The 23,143-nt window shown below is 44.3% G+C and overlaps 1 protein-coding gene across 1 annotated transcript in view; it reads right to left on the minus strand.

Annotated features, from left to right (window-relative positions):
* The window catches only part of LOC142312967 (uncharacterized), a gene marked incomplete at its 5' end in the record, with an annotated part of 138,311 nt that overhangs the window by 103,617 nt on the left and 11,551 nt on the right, over positions 1 to 23,143 (minus strand). Inside the window, 3 exon segments of the mRNA XM_075351956.1 lie at positions 9,704 to 9,759; positions 9,852 to 11,047; positions 16,985 to 17,075. Coding sequence (XP_075208071.1) covers positions 9,704 to 9,759; positions 9,852 to 11,047; positions 16,985 to 17,075 — 1,343 coding nt within the window.

Raw genomic sequence — 23,143 nt, forward strand, 5'->3', positions numbered from 1 at the left:
TTTTCACCAATTACCCGCTAATTCCTATCTCCCTCTGGGAGCTCACGTGGCTGCTGCAGCCAGACTAGGATCCTGCGATCCTATTGAAGCTAATCCAAGGGGCTGGTGAATCACCGTTACCGTGATCACGGGATCTTCCGACCCAGAGGAGGAGCTGCTACCTGACGCCGTTCTGTGTACTACACGTGGAAGGTCCGATCGTGTGAGTGGCCATCCAAGTCAGGACTCCTGTGGGTCTAAGAGGACGGGATTCCTGTTGATGAGAAGCGGTGAACCTGAAATCTCCCTTCAGCACCAGTAACAGCGTTGTACATGTTGTACAACATCATCAGGTGAGTGTGTACCCCACACCACTTTTTTTTGTATAACTAAGGTTCCACACAGGAGCGCCCTCTCTATTCATTTATTTCTTCTCTCCTCTTCTCTCTCTCCTCTTTTCTCTCTCTTTTCTCTCTCTCAGACCTGGTGATGATCAGCTGATGCGGTCACCTGACGAAATCAGCTGACACTAAAAGTTGAGCGGTGAGGCCAGCTTTTTACCGCCCGGCTAAACTATCAGCTGCTGCTGTCGGACAGGAGTCTGCACAGAAGTGTGAATTTTTTTTTTTTTTTGCACTGATGCATCAGCTGATTGTATAAAAGCCGTTTATTATACAAGCAGCTGCTGTGTCATGTGATTCAGGCCCTTGAACCTGACACATCATCTGATCACTTTGCCTTCCAGCAAACCAATCAGATGATATTGGATCCGGATTGGACAGCGCAGGACCATTGACCCAGGATTACAGCGGAGGTGGGTTCTTTATTTCAATAAAGATGGAGTCAGTAATTGTGTTTTATTTCTAATAAAAATATTTTTTTTATCTGTACTAGAAATTCATGGTGGCCATGTCTAATATTGGCGTGACACCATGAATTTCGGGCTTAGGGCCAGGTGATAATATACAGCTAGCCCTAACCCCCATTATTACCCAGCGAGCCACCCATCACCAGGGCAGCTGGAAGAGTTGGATACAGCGCCAGAAGATGGCCCTTCTATCAAAGCGCCATTTTCTGGGGCGGCTGTGGTCTGCAATTCGCAGAAGGGGTGCACAGAAAGCTTGGGCACCCTGCGCTGCGGATTCCAATCCCCAGCTGCCTAGTTGTACCTGGATGGACAAAAAAATTGGGCTAAGCCCTCATCATTTTTTTTCTTTTAATTATTTTATGAAATTCATGAAATAATTAAAAAAAGGGCTTCCCTATATTTTTGGTTCCCAGCAGAGTACAAATAGGCAGCTGGGGGTTGAGGGCAGCTCGTAGCTGACTGCTGTACCTGGCTAGCATACAAAAACATGGCGAAGCCCACAATTTTTTGGGGGGGGGCAAAAAACTCCTGCATACAGTCATGGATGGAGTATGCTGAGCCTTGTAGTTCTGCAGCTGCAGTCTGTCTGTATGGAGGAGAGCAGACAGCAGCTGCAGAACTACAAGGCTCAGCATGCTCAATTCACTAGTGTATGCAGGAGAGCAGACAGCAGCTGCAGAACTACATGGTTCAGCATGCTCCATTCACTAGTGTATGCAGGAGAGCAGACAGCAGCTGCAGAACTACAAGGCTCAGCATACTCCATACAGGACTGTATGCAGGAGTTGTTTGCCCCCCAAAAAAATTACGTGGGTTTCGCCATATTTTTGTATGCTAGCCAGGTACAGCAGGCAGGTACGGCTGCCCCCAACCCCCAGCTGCCTATTTGTACCAGGCTGGGAACTACAAAATAGGGAAACCCTTTATTTAATTATTTCATGAATTTCATGAAATAATTAAAAGAAAAAAAAAATCGACATGGGCTTTGCCCCTTTTTTGTTTCCAGCCAGGTACAACTAGGCAGCTGGGGATTGGAATCCTCAGCACAGGTTGGCCCGAGCTTTCAGGGCCGCTCTGCTGCAAATTGAAGTCCGCAGCCGCCCCAGAAAATGGCGCTTTCATAGAAGCGCCATCATCTGGCGCTGTATCCAACTCTTCCAGCAGTCCTAAAGCTGGGTGGCTTGCTGGGTAATAATGGGTTAATACTTTCTTTTTTTTTTACTAGCTAGTATTAAGCCAGAGATTCTTAATTTCAGGCAAGCTTGACACGGCCATTAAGAATCTCCAATAAAGGGTTAAAAAGAAGACACCACACAGTGAAAAAATACTTTAATAGAAATAAATACAGACACACTTAGAGACTCCATGTTTATTACTCCCTCTCATCCCTCCACGATCCTGGTCTTCTGTCTTCTTTCTCCTTTAACCCATGCAACTCTGCTACATCAGACAGCACTTCATGGGAGGAAGACGCTGCTGTTCCCCGTGCAGTTTAATCACTCAGTGAGAGTGAGCAGCGGCTGCAGGCTGTAAGCGGTGACGTCACCGCTGCCAAAGTAATCTGACAGGCGGTTACTATAGCAACGGTGCTCAGATCACGTGATTCCCGGTGACGCAATTCACTGGCTGTGGCAGCCAGTCCTTGAAAGAGCGCCCACATGCAGGAATGGGGAAGCCGACCATGTGCCAGAGCATCTCGATGGTACACGGGGATGCACAAACGAGCACCGCGTACCGGAGAGATGCACTGACAGGACCTAGCATGATGTTTAGCCATGTGACCAGTCTGTAGCCAATGAGATAATACACACGTGACTGGTCACATGCTATTTTGACGTCATGGAAGGTCCTATCATCAGTGCTGGTTACCGGGAGGACGCAGCGATTATCGGAAGGAAAAGCGGCGGGAGACAGAATGCAGGACACGTCGCGGGGTACCTGTAAGTGTAATGGCAATGTTTATTAACTGTATGTGTACATGTATAATGTGTTTTTATGTGTTTGTGTTTGCCTGCCATTGTTTTCAATTGGTTTCAAAGGGGTTCGTCGAACGTTCGAAGAACGTTCACCGAACGGAGTCTCCGTTCGCTGAACCGAACTCGAACTCTAGGGGGTGGCTGATCTATAGTCCTGAGGAGAAGTCATGTGAGCTAAAGGAGAATATTAATGCCCCTCTTCACCTTAAGAGATTCCTGGGAAAAAAGGAGAGTGGGGCAAGACAGCATCCCCCTGCTGTCCTGTCCCCTCCCCCAGCGGTGATGCCGACACTCTCACCTTCCTGGCCACCCAGCGGTTACTGCTCCATCCCCGGTCCCAGCTGACGACTCCCGGGGCCTGTGCATGGTGCACAGGACTTCCTGCAGTTCCCGTAGGGTGCGCAGTTGGACACACCCCTATTTTTTAAAGCCAGTACACCTTGAAGCACCTATCAGCCTTAAGAGAGAAGTCTCGGTAGCCGTTTTAGTTCGCGTCTCAAGGTGATCGGTAGCTTCCGTCCAGTGGATCCACTAACCCCTTGCTCACTCTGTGAGCATACACACGTGGTCAAAATTGTTGGTACCCCTTATTTAATGAAAGAAATACCCACAATGGTCACAGAAATAACTTTAATCTGACAAAAGTAATAATAAATTAAAAATCTATGAAAATGGACAAATGAAAGTCAGACATAGCTTTTCAACCATGCTTCCACAGAATTAAAAAAAAAAAAAAAAAAAAGTAACCTCATATGCCTGGACAGAAATGATGGTTCCTCCTTAACTTAATATTTGGTTGCACAACCTCTTGAGGCAATCACTGCAATGAAATGATTCCTCTAACTGTCAATGAGACGTCTGCACCTCTTGACAGGTATTTTGGCCCACTCCTCAGGAGCAAACTGCTCCAGTTGTCTCGTGTTTGAAGGCTGCCTTTTCCAGACGGCATGTTTCAGCTCTTTCCAAAGATGTTCAACAGGATTTAGGTCAGGGCTCATAGAATGCCACTTCAGAATAGTCCAATATTTTCCTCTTAGCCATTCTTGGGTGTTTTTAACTGTGCATTTTGGGTTATTATCCTGTTGCAAGACCTATGACCTGCGACTGAGACCAAGCTTTCTGACATTGTGCAGCACATTTCTCTCTAAAATCCCTTGATAGTCTTGAGATTTCATTGTACCCTGCACAGATTCAAGACACCCTGTGCCAGATGCAGCAAAGCAGCCCCAGAACATTCCTGAGCCTACTCCATGTTTCACAGAAGGGAAAGTGTTCTTTTCTTGATATGCTTCATTTTTCAGTCTGTGAACACAAAGCTGATGTGCCTTGACAAAAAAGTTCAATTTTTGTCTCATCTGTCCATAGGACATTTTCCCAGAAACTTTGTGGCTTGTCAACATGTAGTTTGGCAAATACCAGTCTGGCTTTTTTTTATGTTTTTTTTCAACATGGTGCCCTGTTATTGTCTCCCAAGAAGTCCACTTTGGCTCAAACAACAACGGATGGTGCAATCTGACACTGCTGTTCCTTGAGCTTGAAGGGCACCTTTAATCTCTTTAGGAGTTTTTATGGGCTCTTCTGTTACTATTCATATTATCCGTCTCTTTGATTTGTCACCAATTTTCCTCCTGCAGCCACGTCCAGGGAGGTTGGCTACAGTCCCATGGATCTTACATTTCTGAATAATATGTGCAACTGTCATCACAGGAACATCAAGCTGGTTGGAGATAGTCTTATAACTTTTACCTTTAACATGCTTGTCTATAATTTGCTTTCTAATCTCATGAGACAACTCTTTCCTTTGCTTTCTCTGCTCCATGTTGAGTGTGCTGCACACCATGTCACCAAACAGCACAGTGAGTATCTGTAGCTCTATATACAGGCCCACTGACTGAACACAAAATTGTAGACACCTGTGATGCTAATTAGTGGACATACCTTGATTTAACATGTCCCTTTTGTCACATTATTTTCAGGGGTACCATCATTTCTGTACAGGCCTGTTTCATGAGTTTTATTTTTTTTTTAATTCTGTGGAAGCATGGTTGAAAAGCATTGTCTGACTTTCATTTGTTCATTTTCATAGATTTTTAATTTATTATTACTTTTGTTAGATTCAAGTTATTTCTGTGACCATTGTGGGTTTTTCTTTCATTAAACGAGGGGTACCAACACTTTTGACCACGTGTGTAACAGTAGGCCAGTATGCTGTCCCTTTCTGCACCCCGTCACATAGAGTGACTGAAGGCTTATCACGTTAGCACTGACAACCAATTTAATATTCAGCCCTCACATAGCCCTCAATATACATTAAGAGATTCCCACATAACCACGTATTTACTGTATGAGCCCGCACATTGTCTCTATATACTGTATGAGCCCCCACATAGCTCCCTAAATACAGTATGAGCCCCCATGTAGTCCCTCTATATACTGTATGTAACTTCACACAGACCCCTAAAATACAGCATGAGCCCCCACATAGCTCATGCAATATGAGACCCCACATAACCCCTTATTTACCGCATGAGCCCTCACATTGCCCCTACATACAGTATGAGCCCTCACCTAGCTCTCTATATATTATGAGCCCTCACATATGGTAAATGGAGAAAAATATTTGGTGAGGCACAAAATTCAATTCTTTATTTCAACATCGTTAAAAAGCCATATTTCCAAGCATGGACAAAGATTAAAACTGACGCGTTTCTGGTGTGATTTGCACCCATCATTCCATTCCGATTAGCATTATTCCTCACCAGTAAAATAATAATCTTTATTTTTATATAGCGCCAACATATTGCACAGCGCTTTACTTACATCAGCAACACTGTCCCAATTGGGGCTCACAATCTAAATTCCCTATCTCTATGTCTTTGGAGTGTTGGAGGAAACTGGAGTATATGGAGGAAACCCACGCAAACACGGAGAGAATATGCAAACTCCTAGTTGCCCTTAGTGGGATTTGAACCCAGAACCCCAGTGCTGCAAGACTGCAGTGCTAACCACTGAGCCACCCTTAACATTATGACATACCACTAAAATGTGTACAGTTCATACTCCAATTAACCCCTTCACGACCGGCCTATTTTGCGCTTTCCGTTTTTTTTTTCGCCATTCTTTTTCTGAGAGACGTAACTTTTTTATTTTTCAGTCAATATGTTCATGTGAGGGCTCATTTTTTGCGGAACGAGCTGTACTTTTAAATGAAACCATCAGTTTTACCATATAGTGTACTGGAAAATGGCAAATTTCCAAATGCAGAAAAATTGCAAAAAAAGTGTGTTATCACTATGGTTTTTGACATATTTTATTCACTGTGTTCACTATATGGTAAAACTGATGTGTGGGTGTGATGCCTCAGATCAGTGCGAGTTCGTAGACACCAAACATGTATAGGTTTACTTTTATATAAGGAGTTAAAAAAAAAAATCGGAAGTTTGTCCAAAAAAAGTGGCGCACGTTTTACGCCATATTCCGTGACCCGTAGCGTTCTTATTTTTTGGGATCTATGGCTCAGTGACGGCTTATTTTTTGTGTCTCGAGCTGACGTTTTTAACTATACCATTTTTGCGCAGATGCTACGTTTTGATCGCCTCTTATTGCATTTTGCGCAAAAGTTGTGGCGACAAAAAAACGTCGTTTTGGCGTTTGGAATTTTTTTACCGCTACGCCGTATACTGATCAGATTAATTGATTTTATATTTTGATAGATCGGGCGTTTGTGAACGCGGCGATACCAAATGTATGTATATTTTTTATTTTTTTAACCCTTTAAATTTTCAATGGGTCGAATGGGGGGTGATTTGAACTTTTAGGTTTTCTTTTAAAACTCTTTTTTTAACTTTTTTTTTTTATTTTACTAGTCCCCCTAGGGGGCTAATGCGATCAGCATTCCGATCGCTCTGCAGTATCTGCTCATCACAGCTACAAGGCTGTAAACAGCAGATACGCTCTCTTTCTCTTTTGCTGTGCCGCTGGCACAGCGAAAGTGAAAGCAAGTCAGGTGTAGTACAGGAGTCATCACATGACCCTGTGCTACCATGACAACTATCGGAAGTCATGTGATCGCGTCACGTGACTTCCGGTATCGGGCGGTAAGTAAAACTTTACCGCGATCGCGCTTATAATGGCGCTGTCACATATTGACAGCGCCATATAAGGGGTTAAACGGCACGAGCATATAACGATTCTGCTCGTGCCTAGCAGGCACACATCTCAGCTGTGAAAATCAGCTGAGATGTGTGCCGATCGCAGCATGATGCTGCCGGCAGACCGCGGGCAGTAACGTTATGACCGCTAGGACGTAATTTTACGGCCCGCAGTCATTAAGGGGTTAATTAAAAGTGTACTATGATCATTCTAGAATATTTTCTAAATCATCATTTTTTCCATGTTTAATTCTGCTTTTTATTTAAAGATTCAGGGCGCTCCTATGGGCTCAACATTTTCCCCATCATTATCAATATTGTGCATGGCTTGGTGGAAAGAAATTAATATTTTTAATCAAACAAATCTATCTCTTCACAATGATATCTTGACAACGTGATCGGGTACGGACTCTATGTAGAAGACCTCCTTTTTGTCTAATCTGGACACATGGCGGCTGTACCAGACTTCATCAATTATTTACATAACAACGATCTCAATTTAAAATTTACTTCTACTCTTCCTTCTACTTCAATTTATTTTCTTGGCATTTGCAAACGCAGGAAAGGTATATTCATCATTATACCGAAGTCAGAGAAGAGGAGTCCATGAAGTAATGGTATAAAGTTGTGTGACATATTTTGTGGTGTCAGTATGATCACTGCACCCTTTAAGTATGGTTTGTAAAATGGGGTCACTTATAGACGTGTTCTGCTGTTCTAGCATTTGCAAACCATAACACCAAAATTTACACTATAATATGGCGCTCTTTCCCTTCTGACCTTAGAACTGTGGCTCAAAAGTAGTTTTTGACCACATATGGGGTATTGCCGTACAGAGTAGGATTTGCAGAACAAATTGTGCCATTCATTTTCTTCTAGCACCTCTTTTGAGAGTTAAAAACTTGGGGCCGAAGCAACATTTTAATGGAAAACAACTGTCATTTTTTTCATTTCCTCAGCCTAATAGGTGTAGTTTCCAAAATCGAGCAACTTAACGGGGGTTTCCACTGTTTAGGCACATCAGAGGCTCTGAAAACGCAACATGGCCTCCACTATCCCAGCCAGTTTTGTATTCCTAAATTCAAATGGCGCTCCTTCCCTTCAGAGCCCTGCTATGCGTCAAAAACTGTAGTTTTCCATCATATGAGATATTCTTGTACCCAGGAGAAACTGCACAATAAATTGTATGGTCTATTTTCTCCTGTTACCCTTGTGAAAATGAAAAAGTTGGTGCTAAAGGAATATTTTTGTGTGAAAATTTTAAATTTTTCTTTCCAGATTGCCTTAGTTCCTGTGAAGCACCTAAAGGTTTAATAAACTTCTTGACTGTGGTTTTGAGAACTTTGATGGGTAAGATTTTAAAAATGTCACTTTTGGGTATTTCTGTCACATCGGTCCCTGAAAGTCATTTCAAGTGTGATGTGGTCCCTAAAAAATGGTTTTGTAAATTTTGCTGGAAAATTGAGAAAATGCTGATAAACTTTTAACACTTATAATTTCCTAAGAAAGAAAAAAATGTTTAAAAAAATGATGCTAAAGTAGACATGACGTAAATGTTATTTATTATCTATTTTGTGTGGTATTACTATCTAGTATTACTATCTGGTAATAGGACATAAAAATTCAAAGTTTGAAATTTGCTAAATTTTCACATTTTTTCAAGTGTTTGATATTTTCAATTAAAAAAAGCGCAAATCATAAGAACCTGCATTTACAACTAAGATAAAGTTGTAACACCCATGCCAGCATCCCTGAGCTATTCTGCCCCCACCTTCCCTGGTGGTGACTGCCGTCCCTCTCACCTTCCCTACTGCCCAGAGGTTCCATCCCCACTCCATGCTGCTCTCGCTCAGGGCCCGCACATAGCGCACAGGCCTCCTCTGAATGCCCATAGGGTGCGCACACGGCCACATCCCTTTTCTTAAAGGGTCAGTACGCCCTAACCCAGAAGTGCCTCTTAGGTTAGCTGAGAGGCTTCAGGTATTTAAGGTACCTTCTTCCCCTTAAGGGAGGTGTCTGGGCAACAAGACAGTTAAGTTGCTATTTCTCAGGCCTTCAGTGCTGCTGTTACTGAGCTATATTTTGCTGCTGATTCCTGTTTGTGTTTCAGTGCAATTTTTAATTTCCAAAAGTTTTATTTGAAAAGAGGAATTACAACTGGGTAATAGGAAGAATAAGGAAAATACTTTACAATATTGAAGCAATATATTGTAAACCTATAGAGTGCACTTTTAATCTGCTGCTGCTACTATAACCATCCATGCCGGCCGGCTACCACGATAGCCACTGCTGCCAGTATCCACATTGGCCATCCACCACGGTACCCGCTGCCGCAAGTATCCTCATCGGCTGCTGCTACTGCATCCATCCATCCATACCGGCCGAATCCACGACATTACTACCACCAACCCGGGGGGTAGCAAAGACTCAGCGGCTGGTCCAGTTCACTCCTGCAAGCAAGTGAGCGGTGGCTAATCCTGTGCCCACCTCATGAGCATTACAGAAGTACAAGGTGTCCCAAAAATAATATTTGCAGAATCACTAGAATAGTTTGAAGCATTCCAGAGTTACGACATGAAGTGACACTAGTCAAAATTAAAAATTTTTTGCCTGGCCAGGAAGGTGAAAACAGGCTTTGGGGAGAAGAAAAGATTAAAAAAAAATTGCTATTTTATAAGGTTTTTTTGGCTCTTACATTTTTTTTTTTTTTAATAGGGGAAAAACGTTACTCAAATTCAGAACATAAATATAGTTTCACCCCTTTATGTATAACAAGTCTGAATTTCTGATAAAAATAATTTAACTTTCAAATAAAACATTTTCTAAATTCTGGATATGAAATGGATTCTCACATATGTAAGCTCTTTAATGTTTAACAAGAGTTGTTTTGAAAGCAAAGCATTTCTCACAATCTCAACATAGATATGGCTTCTTCCCTATGTGACGTTTTTGATGTTTAACCAAATCTGATTTACACACAAAACATTTCCCACAGTCTGAACATGAAAACGGCTTCTCCCCTGTATGAATTATCTGATGTTTAACAAGAGTTGATTTAGTTGTAAAACACTTCCCACATTCTGAACAAGAAAAGGGCTTCTCCCCTGTGTGAGTTCTCTGATGTGCAACAAGTTTTGATTTTTCTGCAAAACATTTCCCACATTCTGAACATGAAAATGGCTTCTCACCTGTGTGAGTTCTCTGATGTGCAACAAGATTTGATTTACTTGTGCAACATTTCCCGCATTCTGAACAGGAAAATGGCTTCTCCCCTGTGTGAATTTTCTGATGTAAATGAAAACTATATCTGTGACTAAAATCTTTCCCACAGTCTGAACATGAAAATGGCTTCTCCCCTGTATGAATTCTCTGATGTTTAACAAGACTTGATTTATCTGCAAAACATTTCCCACATTCTGAACATGAAAATGGCTTCTCCCCTGTGTGAGTTCTCTGATGTAAATGAAGACTATAGCTGTGACTAAAATCTTTCCCACAGTCTGAACATGAAAATGGCTTCTCTCCTGTATGAATTCTCTGATGTTTAACAAGAGCTGATTTACTTGTGCAACATTTCCCACATTCTGAACATGAAAATGGCTTCTCGCCTGTGTGCATTTTCTGATGTAAATGAAGACTTGATATCTGACTAAAATATTTCCCACATTCTGAACAAGAAAAAGGCTTCTCTCCTGTGTGAGTTCTATGATGTGCAACAAGAGTTGATTTTCTTGCAAAACATTTCCCACATTCTGAACATGAAAATGGCTTCTCCCCTGTGTGAGTTCTCTGATGTGTAATAGGAGCCGATTCATCTGCATAGGATTTCTCACATTCAGGAAATGGATATGGCTTTTCCTGTGTGTGAGGACATTTATTTTCCTCTATAGCCTGTGATGAATCAGAAGATAGGACCTGTTTAATAGGATCAAATGATAGATCCTTTTTGTGAAGCACTGAGGATACAGCTGGGATAACACAATGTTCTTCATAAAATTCTTGTGGCACACCAAGTTCATCTGACTCAAAGCATGAAGATGCCAGAAGTCCCTCGGATCTCCTAATACAGTCACCTGCCGAGAATAACACTTTGATTACTTTTTCAATAATATAAGCTTGGAAATATTGTAAAATTATAAATAATCCTGTCAGACAGTACTATTAGGAGCGTCTGTCCGGCACAATCCCTGATAGTCACATGCATTTTAGAGTAGAATAGAGAAAAAGTACAATGACGTAATGAGAAGTTCTGACTTTGTAGAAAGTGTAAAACTTGAATTGCAAATTATTTTTTAATGTGATTTTCTTGAATTATCAAAAATGAAAAAACAAAAAAAGGGTTTAGGGAGAATGTGATAAATAACATAAGCAGTACTCGCCTGTTGAATCATTGTCATTTTAGGGCTACCAGTTTAGTGCAATTCTCTGTTCTTAGTCTATTTGGCTATTGTGATGACGAGCCCAATATTACACATGCGTTTTATCACGTTGTTGTGAGGACAGTGGTTGTATGCAGCGCTCATATGTTGTATATGGCACATTATGGCTGCAGTCAAGTACAGAAAAGGTGGAGATAAGCACCGAAGCCGCAGGGGCTGTGATTGGCGAGTAATGCTTCTCTCATTTATTTTTTCTCTTAAAAACACATACATCCCCCAGTCATGGGAAGTAGTGAACCTAAATTCTGCCCCCAATTTCTATAAAAAGTCTAACAATTCTAATGCCTCATTAAGTCAAAGCTGAATACACAGGAAGACATTAATGACCCCTGTAAAAGACCACAGGCCTATTTCTAAAAAGAAAAGTCAAAAGTAAATCCACTACGTTAGCTTGTAAGTTCTGCTAACTGAATGTTCATGGAAACTGTCACAATCTTCAACGCAGACATCTTGGACTTTTTAGTATGTGCATGTACTATGTGTATGTACTTTTTAGTATCTGGTACCTGGGTCTGGCTATGTTGTCCGTCTGGCTATATCAGAGTTATTCTACATGCTGGTTCTGGGAAGAATTAGATCACTGAGGTGTTTTGACTTCCAGGAACTACTCTGCTTATTAACTGGGCAGCTTTCCTCAAGTTGCTGTCAGTTGTACCCTTTGTTTGGACCTGTACTCCTGTGCTTATCTTGCTCTCTGTTACGGACCTGGACTGCTCTTGTTTACTCTAAAGCCCACTTTACACGCTGTGATGTTGTGCGCGATAGCACCCGCCCCTGTTGTTCGTGCGACATTTAGTGATCGCTGCTGTAGCGAACATTATCGCTATGGCAGCGTCATACGCACATACCTTTTCAGCGACGTCGCTGTGACCGCCGAACAATCCCTCCTTCAAGGGGGAGCTGCGTTCGGCATCATAGCGACGTCACTAAGCTGCCGCCCAATTGCAGAGGGGGGCGGCCGCAACATGCCACCCACCTCCTTCCTTCCTCATTGCCGGTAGACGCAGGTAAGGAGATGTTCGTCATTCCTACGGCGTCACACATAGCGATGTGTGACACCGCAGGAACGACGAACAACCAGCGGCATGCACCACCAACAATATTTGGTAAAGGAGCGACGTGTCAACTATCAATGATTTTAGACGTTTTTGCAATCGTTGCATGTCGTTCCTTGGTGTCACACGCTGCGATGTCGCTAACGGCGCCAGATGTGTGTCACTAACGATGTGACCCCGAAGATATATCGTTAGCGATGTCGCAGCGTGTAAAGTACCCTTTAGCCTTTTCCCTGTACCTGTTATCTTTACCCTGGTTTTTTGATCCCTGGATCGGAACTTGTTTTTTCTCCACCTATGGATCCGAAACGTACTCTGTGTGACCAGGTGGCGAGTCTGATGCACTTGGTCCATGATCTTGCTTTGGAACACCAGAAGTTAGAGTCCTCATAGACCCAGTTACAGTGGCAACTCTCTAGTACCTTGAGTGCCTCCCACACTCCCCCTTCCCAAACTGTTGTCATGACTTCTGGACCGTCAGACGTATTATTGAGCTCAACTGAACCTGTTGTGGCCCTTCCTAATAGGTTTTTAGGGGACAAAGACCAATTACAAATTTTTCAGGAGAGCTGTAAGCTCCTCTTTGCCTTATGTCCCCGGTCTTCAGGGGACAAGGCTCAGCGAATAAGTATAATAATGTCCCTGTTACGGGGGTGTCTTCTGACTCTGACACCTTTTTTAGGACTTGGTCTTCTGAAGTCCTTGGAATAATGCAGCCCTCAGGTGTCAATTGCACAGAGGCTTTTCAGATACTCTGAAGACTACACTGCCTCTACACGCTCCACCTGATTCATTGGGGGAGGCCACGACTGAGGCTATCGGCAGAGATCGGACAATTCAGGAGTGAAATGAAGCTTATATTTGTTTAATTCAATAAAAAAAAACATGGGGGGGGAACTAAAACTAAAATAATGTGATTGCAAAATTGTGAACGCTCATTTTTTATGTGATTGTGTTCAGAATTGGACAATCACATTTAAAATAATGATAAATAGTCAATACACGGCCGCCATCATTTTTAGTGAATATTATAATAATAATAATAATAATAATAATAATAATAATAAATAATATGATTACCCCTATATAATTTTTTGCTATCCAAAAAGGATGTTCCTGATATTTTCTATGTTGCACCTTACAGTAAAAGCCACGGTCCATAAACAGCTGACAACACAGCAAAGGAATCTCATTGTTGAAAGTTATCAGGAGAAGAGCACAAAATATTTCCAAGCTATTAGATAAGCCATGGAGCATGATCCATGGATCTGTTACACAGAGTTTTGCGCTAAACTCGCTAAGTGTCATAGCAGCATCAGACATTATTCACACTACAGATTCTGACACTCCACACTATGGTTTCTCTGGTGTTTCTGAGTTACACAGGCAGGCTGGGGCTTCGATCAGCTGTATGCTCCTTAATGGTCAGGATAGCAAGAGTTAAACTCTACTAGCCTGCTGGTTCTCTCTGGGATCACATGCTGTTGGAAACCTATGACATTTATTCCTTGCCTTTTTAAGACGGTGGAATCTATGTTTCCACGCCGACTATAGCCTTTGCTGTGGTGGCCTCTGTGCTATTGTGTCCCAGTCCTGCTGGTGATTATATTGTGTGGTGCTCATTGTCTTGTTGTTTCCTCTCTGCTCCTATTTTCCTCCTTACCACTTATTGTCTTATACCTTTGTAGGAGCGTGCTGTGAGATTTTTTGTTGCCCCTGTTTGTCTATCTCTGTTGGTTTTATCACACTCCTGTTCCAGCCATTCACTGCGGTAGAGAGGGAGGGGGTATAAGATCAGGGCCGGTCAGAAGCAGGGTCAGGTTGGTAGCTCAGACAGCTTCACCTTCAGAGGTTACTCTGGGATTAGGGATACCTAGTACCCCCTAGTCTGAGAGCCAGTCTAAGAGCCCTGGTCCCCTGCTCTCTCTGTTTACTGTGACAGGATCACTATGAAGACTGTCATCAAAAAGTGTCTTAAATTCGTTACAAACAGTGACATTACCTAGAACTGGACGCCCTTCAAAAAAATGATGTGCAGAAAAGAAAAAAGTTCACAACCAATAGGCCTGCAGGAATTTCTGGCCAGTAATAGTTATGTACCACATGTGATAAGAATCTCTGGCATTCTTCATATGTTTGTGGTAGGGTGGAAGACACAAGCTTTTTCTTACAAAGAAAAACAGACAGGTCCGGCTATGTTTTGCCAAAACTTCCATCAAGTCTGTGAGAAGCATGTGGGAAAATGTGTTAAGGACTGATGAGACAAAATTTGAACTTTTGGGTTATAATCCCAAAAGTTATGTTACAGTAGGTACAAAGCCAACACTGCGCATCGCCAAAAGAACACCATACCCTCAGTGAAACACGGTGAAGGCAGAATTATGCATTGAGGCAGGTTTTTGTTTGGGAACTGTGGATTTAGTCTAGGTGGAATGATTTATGAACAGTTCCAAATATCAGATTTGCAAAAATATCTACAAGCCTCTGCTACAATGCAGAAGATAGTTACATAGGTTGAAAAAAAAGCCTAAGTCCATCTAGTTCAAACTTGCTCCACCAATTACACATTTTTGTCACTATATCATTTATAACCGACAAGGTTGTGTGTACTGAGGAACACATCCAGCCCCTTTTTAATAGCTGTTATAGTGTCTGCCATTACTACCTCTTGTGGTCGGCATTTTACAGTCTGACTGCTTTAACTGTAAAAAACCCTTTCTTATTTAGATGCCGGTATCACGTTTTTTCCACTTGCAGGGAGTGCCCCCGGTCCTTAGTATTGTTTTCGGAAGGAATAAGTCATGTATTGTATTGACCACACATGTATTTATACAAATAAATGAGATCTCCACTGAGACATCTTTTTTTCTAAGCTGAACAAGCCCAACTTTTTCAACCTCTCACCATCTGACTCCAAGTTCTGAATATCATTTTTATAACGTGGAGACAAAAATTAGATCCCATATTCCAGATGTGCAAAGTGAAGTTGGAAAGAAAATCACGCAAATAGGGTCTTATTCAATGTAAATTATGAGGAAATACTTAGAGGAGCTCACCTCATATAGGTCACAACCACCACAAATGCCTGTAGTTCGCTGCAGAATTCCACGTGGAGATCAAACAATGGAAATGAAGAAAGGGCCTGTGCCATCAAAGTCCACAAGGTATAAGGTGGAACAAGATTTAATCGTCAACGCATTTCAAAGTCATCAAGACTTCAACAGGACAAGCGTTAGTGACTTTGAAAATGGGTTGACCAATAAATAATATTCTACCTTATACTGTTTGGACTTTGTGGCGGTGCAGGAGATTAACCCTATCTTCATATTCCAGATGTGGCCTTACAGGTAATTTATAGAGGGGTAACAATACGTTGGGATCACGGGATCTAATCTCTCTTTTTATACATGCTAAAATATTGTTTGCTTTTGCAGCTGCTGCCTGACATTGAGTGCTGCTTCTCTACTTGTTACCAGAATCCCCAAGTCTTTCTCCTGTTCTGTACTCCCGAGTTTACTTCCATGTAATGAATATGCAGCAGTAGGATTACTACGTCCTAAGTGCATTACTCTACATTTATCAACATTAAATCTCATTTGCCAAGTGTCTGCCCATTCCCACATCTTATCCAGATCATTTTGTAATATTGTAATATCAAGGTCAGTTTTTAATATCCTACATAGTTTGGTGTCATCAGAAAAGACTGACACTTTACTATCAATCCCATCCACAAGGTCATTAATAAAAGTGAATAAATAAATAAATAAATAAAAGTGAATAAAAAGAATAAACTGCACATTTTTCGTGTGTAGGATGTACGGGAATCTTCTTACACCTTATTTTTAGGATAATAAGTTTTGTTCCTTCTTCTTAAGGCCACTTTACACGCTGCGATATTGGTACCGATATCGCTAGCGTGAGTACCCGCTCCCATCAGTTGTGCGACATGGGCAAATCGCTGCCCGTGTTGCACATCGCCCAGACCCCTCACACTACTTACCTGCCCTGCGACGTCGCTGTGACTGGCGAAACGTCTCCTTTCTAAGGGGGCGGTTTGTTCAGCATCACAGCGACGTCACAGCTGCGTCACTGGACCACCGCCCAATAGAAGCGGAGGGGCGGAGATGAGCAGGACGAACATCCCGCCCACCTCCTTCCTTCCGCATTGCTTGCGTGTGGCAAGTAAGGAGAAGTTCCTCGTTCATGCAGTGTCACATGTACCGATGTGTGCTGCCGCAGGAACAACTTCGTTACTGCTGCAGCAACGATATTAGAGAATGGACCCCCATGTCACCGATGAGCGATTTTGCATGTTTTTGCAACGATGCAAAATCGCTCATAGGTGTCACACGCAACGCATCGCTAAAGCGGCCGGATGTGCGTCACAAATTCCGTGACCCCAACGAGATCGCTTGAGCGATGTCGCAGCGTGTAAAGCGGCCTTTAGTCCCACATTGTAGCAGCTGCTGAATGAGAGGAATCTCTGACTTGGCTGCATTTAGTGGTCACTACTCACCTGGGCGGTTATCTGTAGGAATTTCCTCTTTACTCCGCTCATCACCCCTCACATATGTCTCTGTAGTATTAATATGGGGCAGATCTTCACCCTGAAACAAATATTGGAAAAGTCACAGACAGATGGAGAAGTCACATCTATGATCAGCTGACATGGGATGGTTGGGGTAACTGAAGCAGGGACCTCTAAGCTGACCCTCAAACTAGAGACCCTGCGCTGTCCCTTATCCCAGAGGTAGGCTTAATTGTAGCTAGATCCAACACCCCCTCCCCCACCCCAGAAGAGGGCCGGGACTGAGAAGCAAACTCCACAGACAGGCGCAAACAACAAAACATATACACTCTGCAATCAGACACAGGGGAGAGACAATAAGTGCCCAGGAAGAAATAAAACACAGGGATGGCATAAACTAACAGGGTTATTTCCACACCACACAGGAAAGCACACGACACATCACCAAATCACTACAGTAAGGACCAATATTGCTGAACATCACATAGGCATCAGACGGATTTTACAGGCAGGACCCCCAATACTGCATATTGTGTGAATATGGGTGGATGGTATAATATCACGTGACAGAAGGATCTGGTCTATCTACTGAGATCCGCTGCAGCAACCCAGGTCTATTCACCTGTATTGAGGACAAGTAGCAGGAATATAAGATTGATGGCCTAAACAACTGGACACATCTCAAGTCTCCTTTCTATATCCCCTGATGAACCCCGATATGCTGGTGGGAAACGCGTCGGGATTGAGCAACTGTCCCAGAAGATAAGTAACTGAGATGAGGACTGGGATTTTTTATTACAGGCCCAATTGGTTATATGCGTGGTATTGAATCCTAAACCATAAATCTCCTTTACTTTTGGAGTTGGACGTATGACTGTGTGACCAATTTTCAGCACCTGTGCACTTGGTGGTGGTATTAGGATCTATGGTATAGCAGTAGGGGCTTAAAGGGGTTATCCGGCTTATTTTGACTTTTTTTTATTATTACCCTATTGGGCTACATTGGGGCTGGTAAGTAGCTCTGCTGTCAGCCCCTCTCCCCCGACTCAGAGTGGTCATGTGACAGCTCCTGCCGCAATTTTGCTGCTTCCGGTCATTTCATGTCAACATGGGCAGGACCATGTCGACATGCAAATCTGGGAACAGCATGTTGCCGCCCTGCTGGGCTGTACACTGTGTGGAGTCCCCGCCCCCCTTCCCTGCACCCTCCCACACATTCCCCCGCACCCTCCCCAGCAGTGCTGTGGGGTCTGTGACCTGGGGGAGGGGCCTGGCGGCAACTGCCCACGGTTCCACCGCCAGCACTGGGCCCCCTGCTCAGGATCGCAGGAGTGCCCGTGCAGTCTGTGTCCCGCTCCAGCCCCACGGCTGCCCGCACTGCATTATCAGCAGTGCTGGCAGCCGCAGGGATGACGAGCGCTGCTGTCAGGAGCTTAGATGAGATCATTACCTGCTGTGATGATCTCCTGCTCTGCTGACGTCAGCGCTGTCACTGACTTCTATGCCCACCGCGTTCTCACATCAAGTCTCGCAGGCGACCCGAGACTGTCATTAGCGGTGACGTCACGGGCTCCTGCGATACTGCTGAGAACGCGGCGGACAATGGAAGTCAGTGACAGCGCTGACATCAGTAGAGCAGGAGATCGTCACAGCAAGTAATGATCTCATCTAACCTCCTGACAGCAGCACTTGTCATGCCCTGCAGTGACCTGGGCTGACCCATTGATGCTAGCTCAGGTCACTGCATTGCTCTCCTAGCCAATGGGGAACATTCTGTTCTTCATTGACCTGGACAGTGACTATGGTATGGATATGGATAAGGATATGGAGATGGATATGGAAGGCGTCGTAGGACCCCCTTATTGGATTACGCTGGACCCGGATTTGATTGTTCTTTTCAATAAATTGGTGAAAGAGGGAATGTTTTGGGGAGTGTTTTTTCAAATAAAAAATTTTTTGTTGTATATTTTTTTTTTTTTAATTACTGACTGGGTTTGTGATGTCGGGTATCTGATAGATGCCGTGACATCACAAACCCCAGGGCCTGATGTCAGGTGACATTACACATCTGGCATCAACCCCATATATTACCCCGTTTGCCACCGCACCAGGGCACGGGATGAGCTGGGGCGAAGCGCCAGGATTGGCGCATCTAATGGATGGGCCACTTCTGGGGCGGCTGCGGCCTGCTATTTTTAAGCTGGGGAGTGTCCAATAACAGTGGACCTCCCTAGTCTGAGAATACCAGACCACAGCTGTCCGCTTTACCTTGGCTGGTGATCCAATTTGGGGGAGACCCCATGTTTTTTATTTTAAATTATTTATTTAATTTAAAATAACAGCGTGGGGTGCCCTCTGTTTTGGTTTACCAGCCAACGTGAAGCTGCCAGCTGTGGTCTGCAGGCTGCAGCCGTCTGCTTTACCCTAGCTGGCTACAAAAGATAGGGGGGATCCCACGTGGTTTGTTTTTTTTAATTTATTTATTTTTTGGCTAAATACAAGGCTAAGCACCCCTTAGTGCCACATGAAAGTCACTAAAGGGTGCCAGCTTAGAATATGCAGGGGGTGGGACATCATATATGTCTTTCTCATCTATTATCTATCTATCCTCTATTCATTCATCCCTCTATCTCTATATCTACTCATCTATTTATCTTTCTTGCTGCTTCCGTTTTTTGCAGTCCGCAAAAAAAACGGAAGGCACACGGAAGCATCTGTGAAAAAAATGGACCTTTTTTTGCGGACCGCATAAACGGAACGGTCATGTGAATGTAGCCTACATGTGTTACCTATGGGGGTAGGGTTCGGTACAGAAGGATGGTTGGGGGGGGGGGGGGTCGGTGCAGAGCGCCGTGTGTGTGTGTGAGTGTGAGTGTGAGTGTGTGTGTGAGTGTGTGTGTGTGTGTGTGTGTGTGGGGGGGGGGGGGGTAGGGTTGCAGAATCTTATGTGGTGTGGGGCACAGAGCCCGTTGTGTGTGGGGGGCGCAGAGCCCGATGTGTGTGTGTGTGGGGCGCAGAACCCGATGTGGTGGGGAGTGCAGAGCGCGATGTGGTGGGGAGAGCAGAGCCCGATGTGGTGGGGAGAGCAGAGCCCGATGTGGTGGGGAGAGCAGAGCCCGATGTGGTGGGGAGTGCAGAGCCCGATGTGGTGGGGAGTGCAGAGCCCGATGTGGTGGGACGCAGAGCCCGATGTGAGTGTGTGGGGCGCAGAGCCCGATGTGAGTGTGTGGGGGCGCAGAGCCTGATGTGTGTGTGGTGCAGAGCCATGTGTGTGTGTGGTGTGCAGAGCCATATGTGTGTGTGGTGTGCAGAGCCATATGTGTGTGTGGTGTGCAGAGCCATATGTGTGTGTGGTCTGGGGAGTGCAGAGCCCGATGTGGTGGGGAGTGCAGAGCCCGATGTGGTGGGGAGTGCAGAGCCAGATGTGGTGGGGAGTGCTGAGCCATATATGTGTGTGGTGTGCAGAGCCCGATGTGGTGGGGAGTGCAGAGCCCGATGTGGTGGGAGTAGAGATGAGCGAACCGGTCGCGGTTCGGCTCGAGGTTGGTTCGCCGAACGGACCTCCCGTTCGAGTTCGGTTCGTCGAACGTTCGACGAACCGAACTCGAACTGCATAGGAAACAATGGCAGGCAATCACAAACACAGAAAAACACCTAGAAAACACCCTCAAAGGTGTCCTAAAGGTGACAAACAACTCAAACACATTGGAAAGTGACAAGGACATATACTCATGCGAAAACAAAACAGCTGGACAAGGAAAAAGAGGAGGACACACAGATATAGGCATGGCACGCCCTTCTAAAATCATGTAAAACACCGCAAGGTGACTCCAAGCGGAGTCTCCATTTTTTCCAAAAATTGGGCCACACACACACCCACCCCTTCAGTGGCAGCAGTTGTGCCCCAGTTGTACACTTCACAGCTACATTTGCATCAAGCACATTCAAAAATACGCCATTCTTATCCATCCACAGGATGACACCGGGGTAGGTAGCAAAGTCTTTGCTGACCCATGACTTGTTCATCTTGGCTTCTTTTAAAAACAATGTAAGCAAGGGTTACTCCAAGCAGAGTCTCCCTTTTTTTCCAAAAATTGGGCCACACAGACACCCACCCCATCAGTGGCAGCACTTGGGCCCTAGTTGCAAACAGGATGTTTTGATTTGCATCAAGCACATTCAAAAATACGCCATTCTTATCCGTCCCCAGGATGACACCGGGGTAGGTAGCAAAGTCTTTCCTGATCCCAGCTCTGTTCATCTTGGCTTCTTTTAAAAACACATCAAGCAAGGGTTACTCCAAGCGGAGTCTCCCTTTTTTTCCAAAAATTGGGCCACACAGACACCCACCCATCAGTGGCAGCACTTGGGCCCTAGTTGCAAACAGGATGTTTTGATTTGCATCAATCACATTGAAAAATACCCCATAATTAACCGTCCCCAGGATGACACCGGGGTAGGTAGCAAAGTCTTTGCTGACCCATGACTTGTTCATCTTGGCTTCTTTTAAAAACAATGTAAGCAAGGGTTACTCCAAGCGGAGTCTCCCTTTTTTCCAAAAATTGGGCCACACAGACACCCACCCCATCAGTGGCAGCACCTGGCCCTAGTTGCAAACAGGATGTTTTGATTTGCATCAAGCACATTCAAAAATACGCCATTCTTATCCGTCCCCAGGATGACACCGGGGTAGGTAGCAAAGTCTTTGCTGATCCCAGCTCTGTCATCTTGGCGTCTTTTAAAAACACATCAAGCAAGGGTTACTCCAAGCGGAGTCTCCCTTTTTTTCCAAAAATTGGGCCACACAGACACCCACCCCATCAGTGGCAGCACTTGGGCCCTAGTTGCAAACAGGATGTTTTGATTTGCATCAAGCACATTCAAAAATACGCCATTCTTATCCGTCCCCAGGATGACACCGGGGTAGGTAGCAAAGTCTTTCCTGATCCCAGCTCTGTTCATCTTGGCTTCTTTTAAAAACACATCAAGCAAGGGTTACTCCAAGCGGAGTCTCCCTTTTTTTCCAAAAATTGGGCCACACAGACACCCACCCCATCAGTGGCAGCACTTGGGCCCTAGTTGCAAACAGGATGTTTTGATTTGCATCAAGCACATTCAAAAATACGCCATTCTTATCCGTCCCCAGGATGACACCGGGGTAGGTAGCAAAGTCTTTGCTGATCCCAGCTCTGTTCATCTTGGCTTCTTTTAAAAACACATCAAGCAAGGGTTACTCCAAGCGGAGTCTCCCTTTTTTTCCAAAATTGGGCCACACAGACACCCCACCCCATCAGTGGCAGCACTTGGGCCCTAGTTGCAAACAGGATGTTTTGATTTGCATCAAGCACATTCAAAAATACGCCATTCTTATCCGTCCCCAGGATGACACCGGGGTAGGTAGCAAAGTCTTTCCTGATCCCAGCTCTGTTCATCTTGGCTTCTTTTAAAAACACATCAAGCAAGGGTTACTCCAAGCGGAGTCTCCCTTTTTTTCCAAAATTGGGCCACACAGACACCCACCCCATCAGTGGCAGCACTTGGGCCCTAGTTGCAAACAGGATGTTTTGATTTGCATCAAGCACATTCAAAAATACGCCATTCTTATCCGTCCCCAGGATGACACCGGGGTAGGTAGCAAAGTCTTTGCTGATCCCAGCTCTGTTCATCTTGGCTTCTTTTAAAAACACATCAAGCAAGGGTTACTCCAAGCGGAGTCTCCCTTTTTTTCCAAAAATTGGGCCACACAGACACCCACCCCATCAGTGGCAGCACTTGGGCCCTAGTTGCAAACAGGATGTTTTGATTTGCATCAAGCACATTCAAAAATACGCCATTCTTATCCGTCCCCAGGATGACACCGGGGTAGGTAGCAAAGTCTTTGCTGATCCAGCTCTGTTCATCTTGGCTTCTTTTAAAACACATCAAGCAAGGGTTACTCCAAGCGGAGTCTCCCTTTTTTTCCAAAAATTGGGCCACACAGACACCCACCCCATCAGTGGCAGCACTTGGGCCCTAGTTGCAAACAGGATGTTTTGATTTGCATCAAGCACATTCAAAATACGCCATTCTTATCCGTCCCCAGGATGACACCGGGGTAGGTAGCAAAGTCTTTGCTGATCCCAGCTCTGTTCATCTTGGCTTCTTTTA

This window comes from Anomaloglossus baeobatrachus, chromosome 5, assembly GCF_048569485.1.
Source record: "Anomaloglossus baeobatrachus isolate aAnoBae1 chromosome 5, aAnoBae1.hap1, whole genome shotgun sequence".
Taxonomy (NCBI): domain Eukaryota; kingdom Metazoa; phylum Chordata; class Amphibia; order Anura; family Aromobatidae; genus Anomaloglossus; species Anomaloglossus baeobatrachus.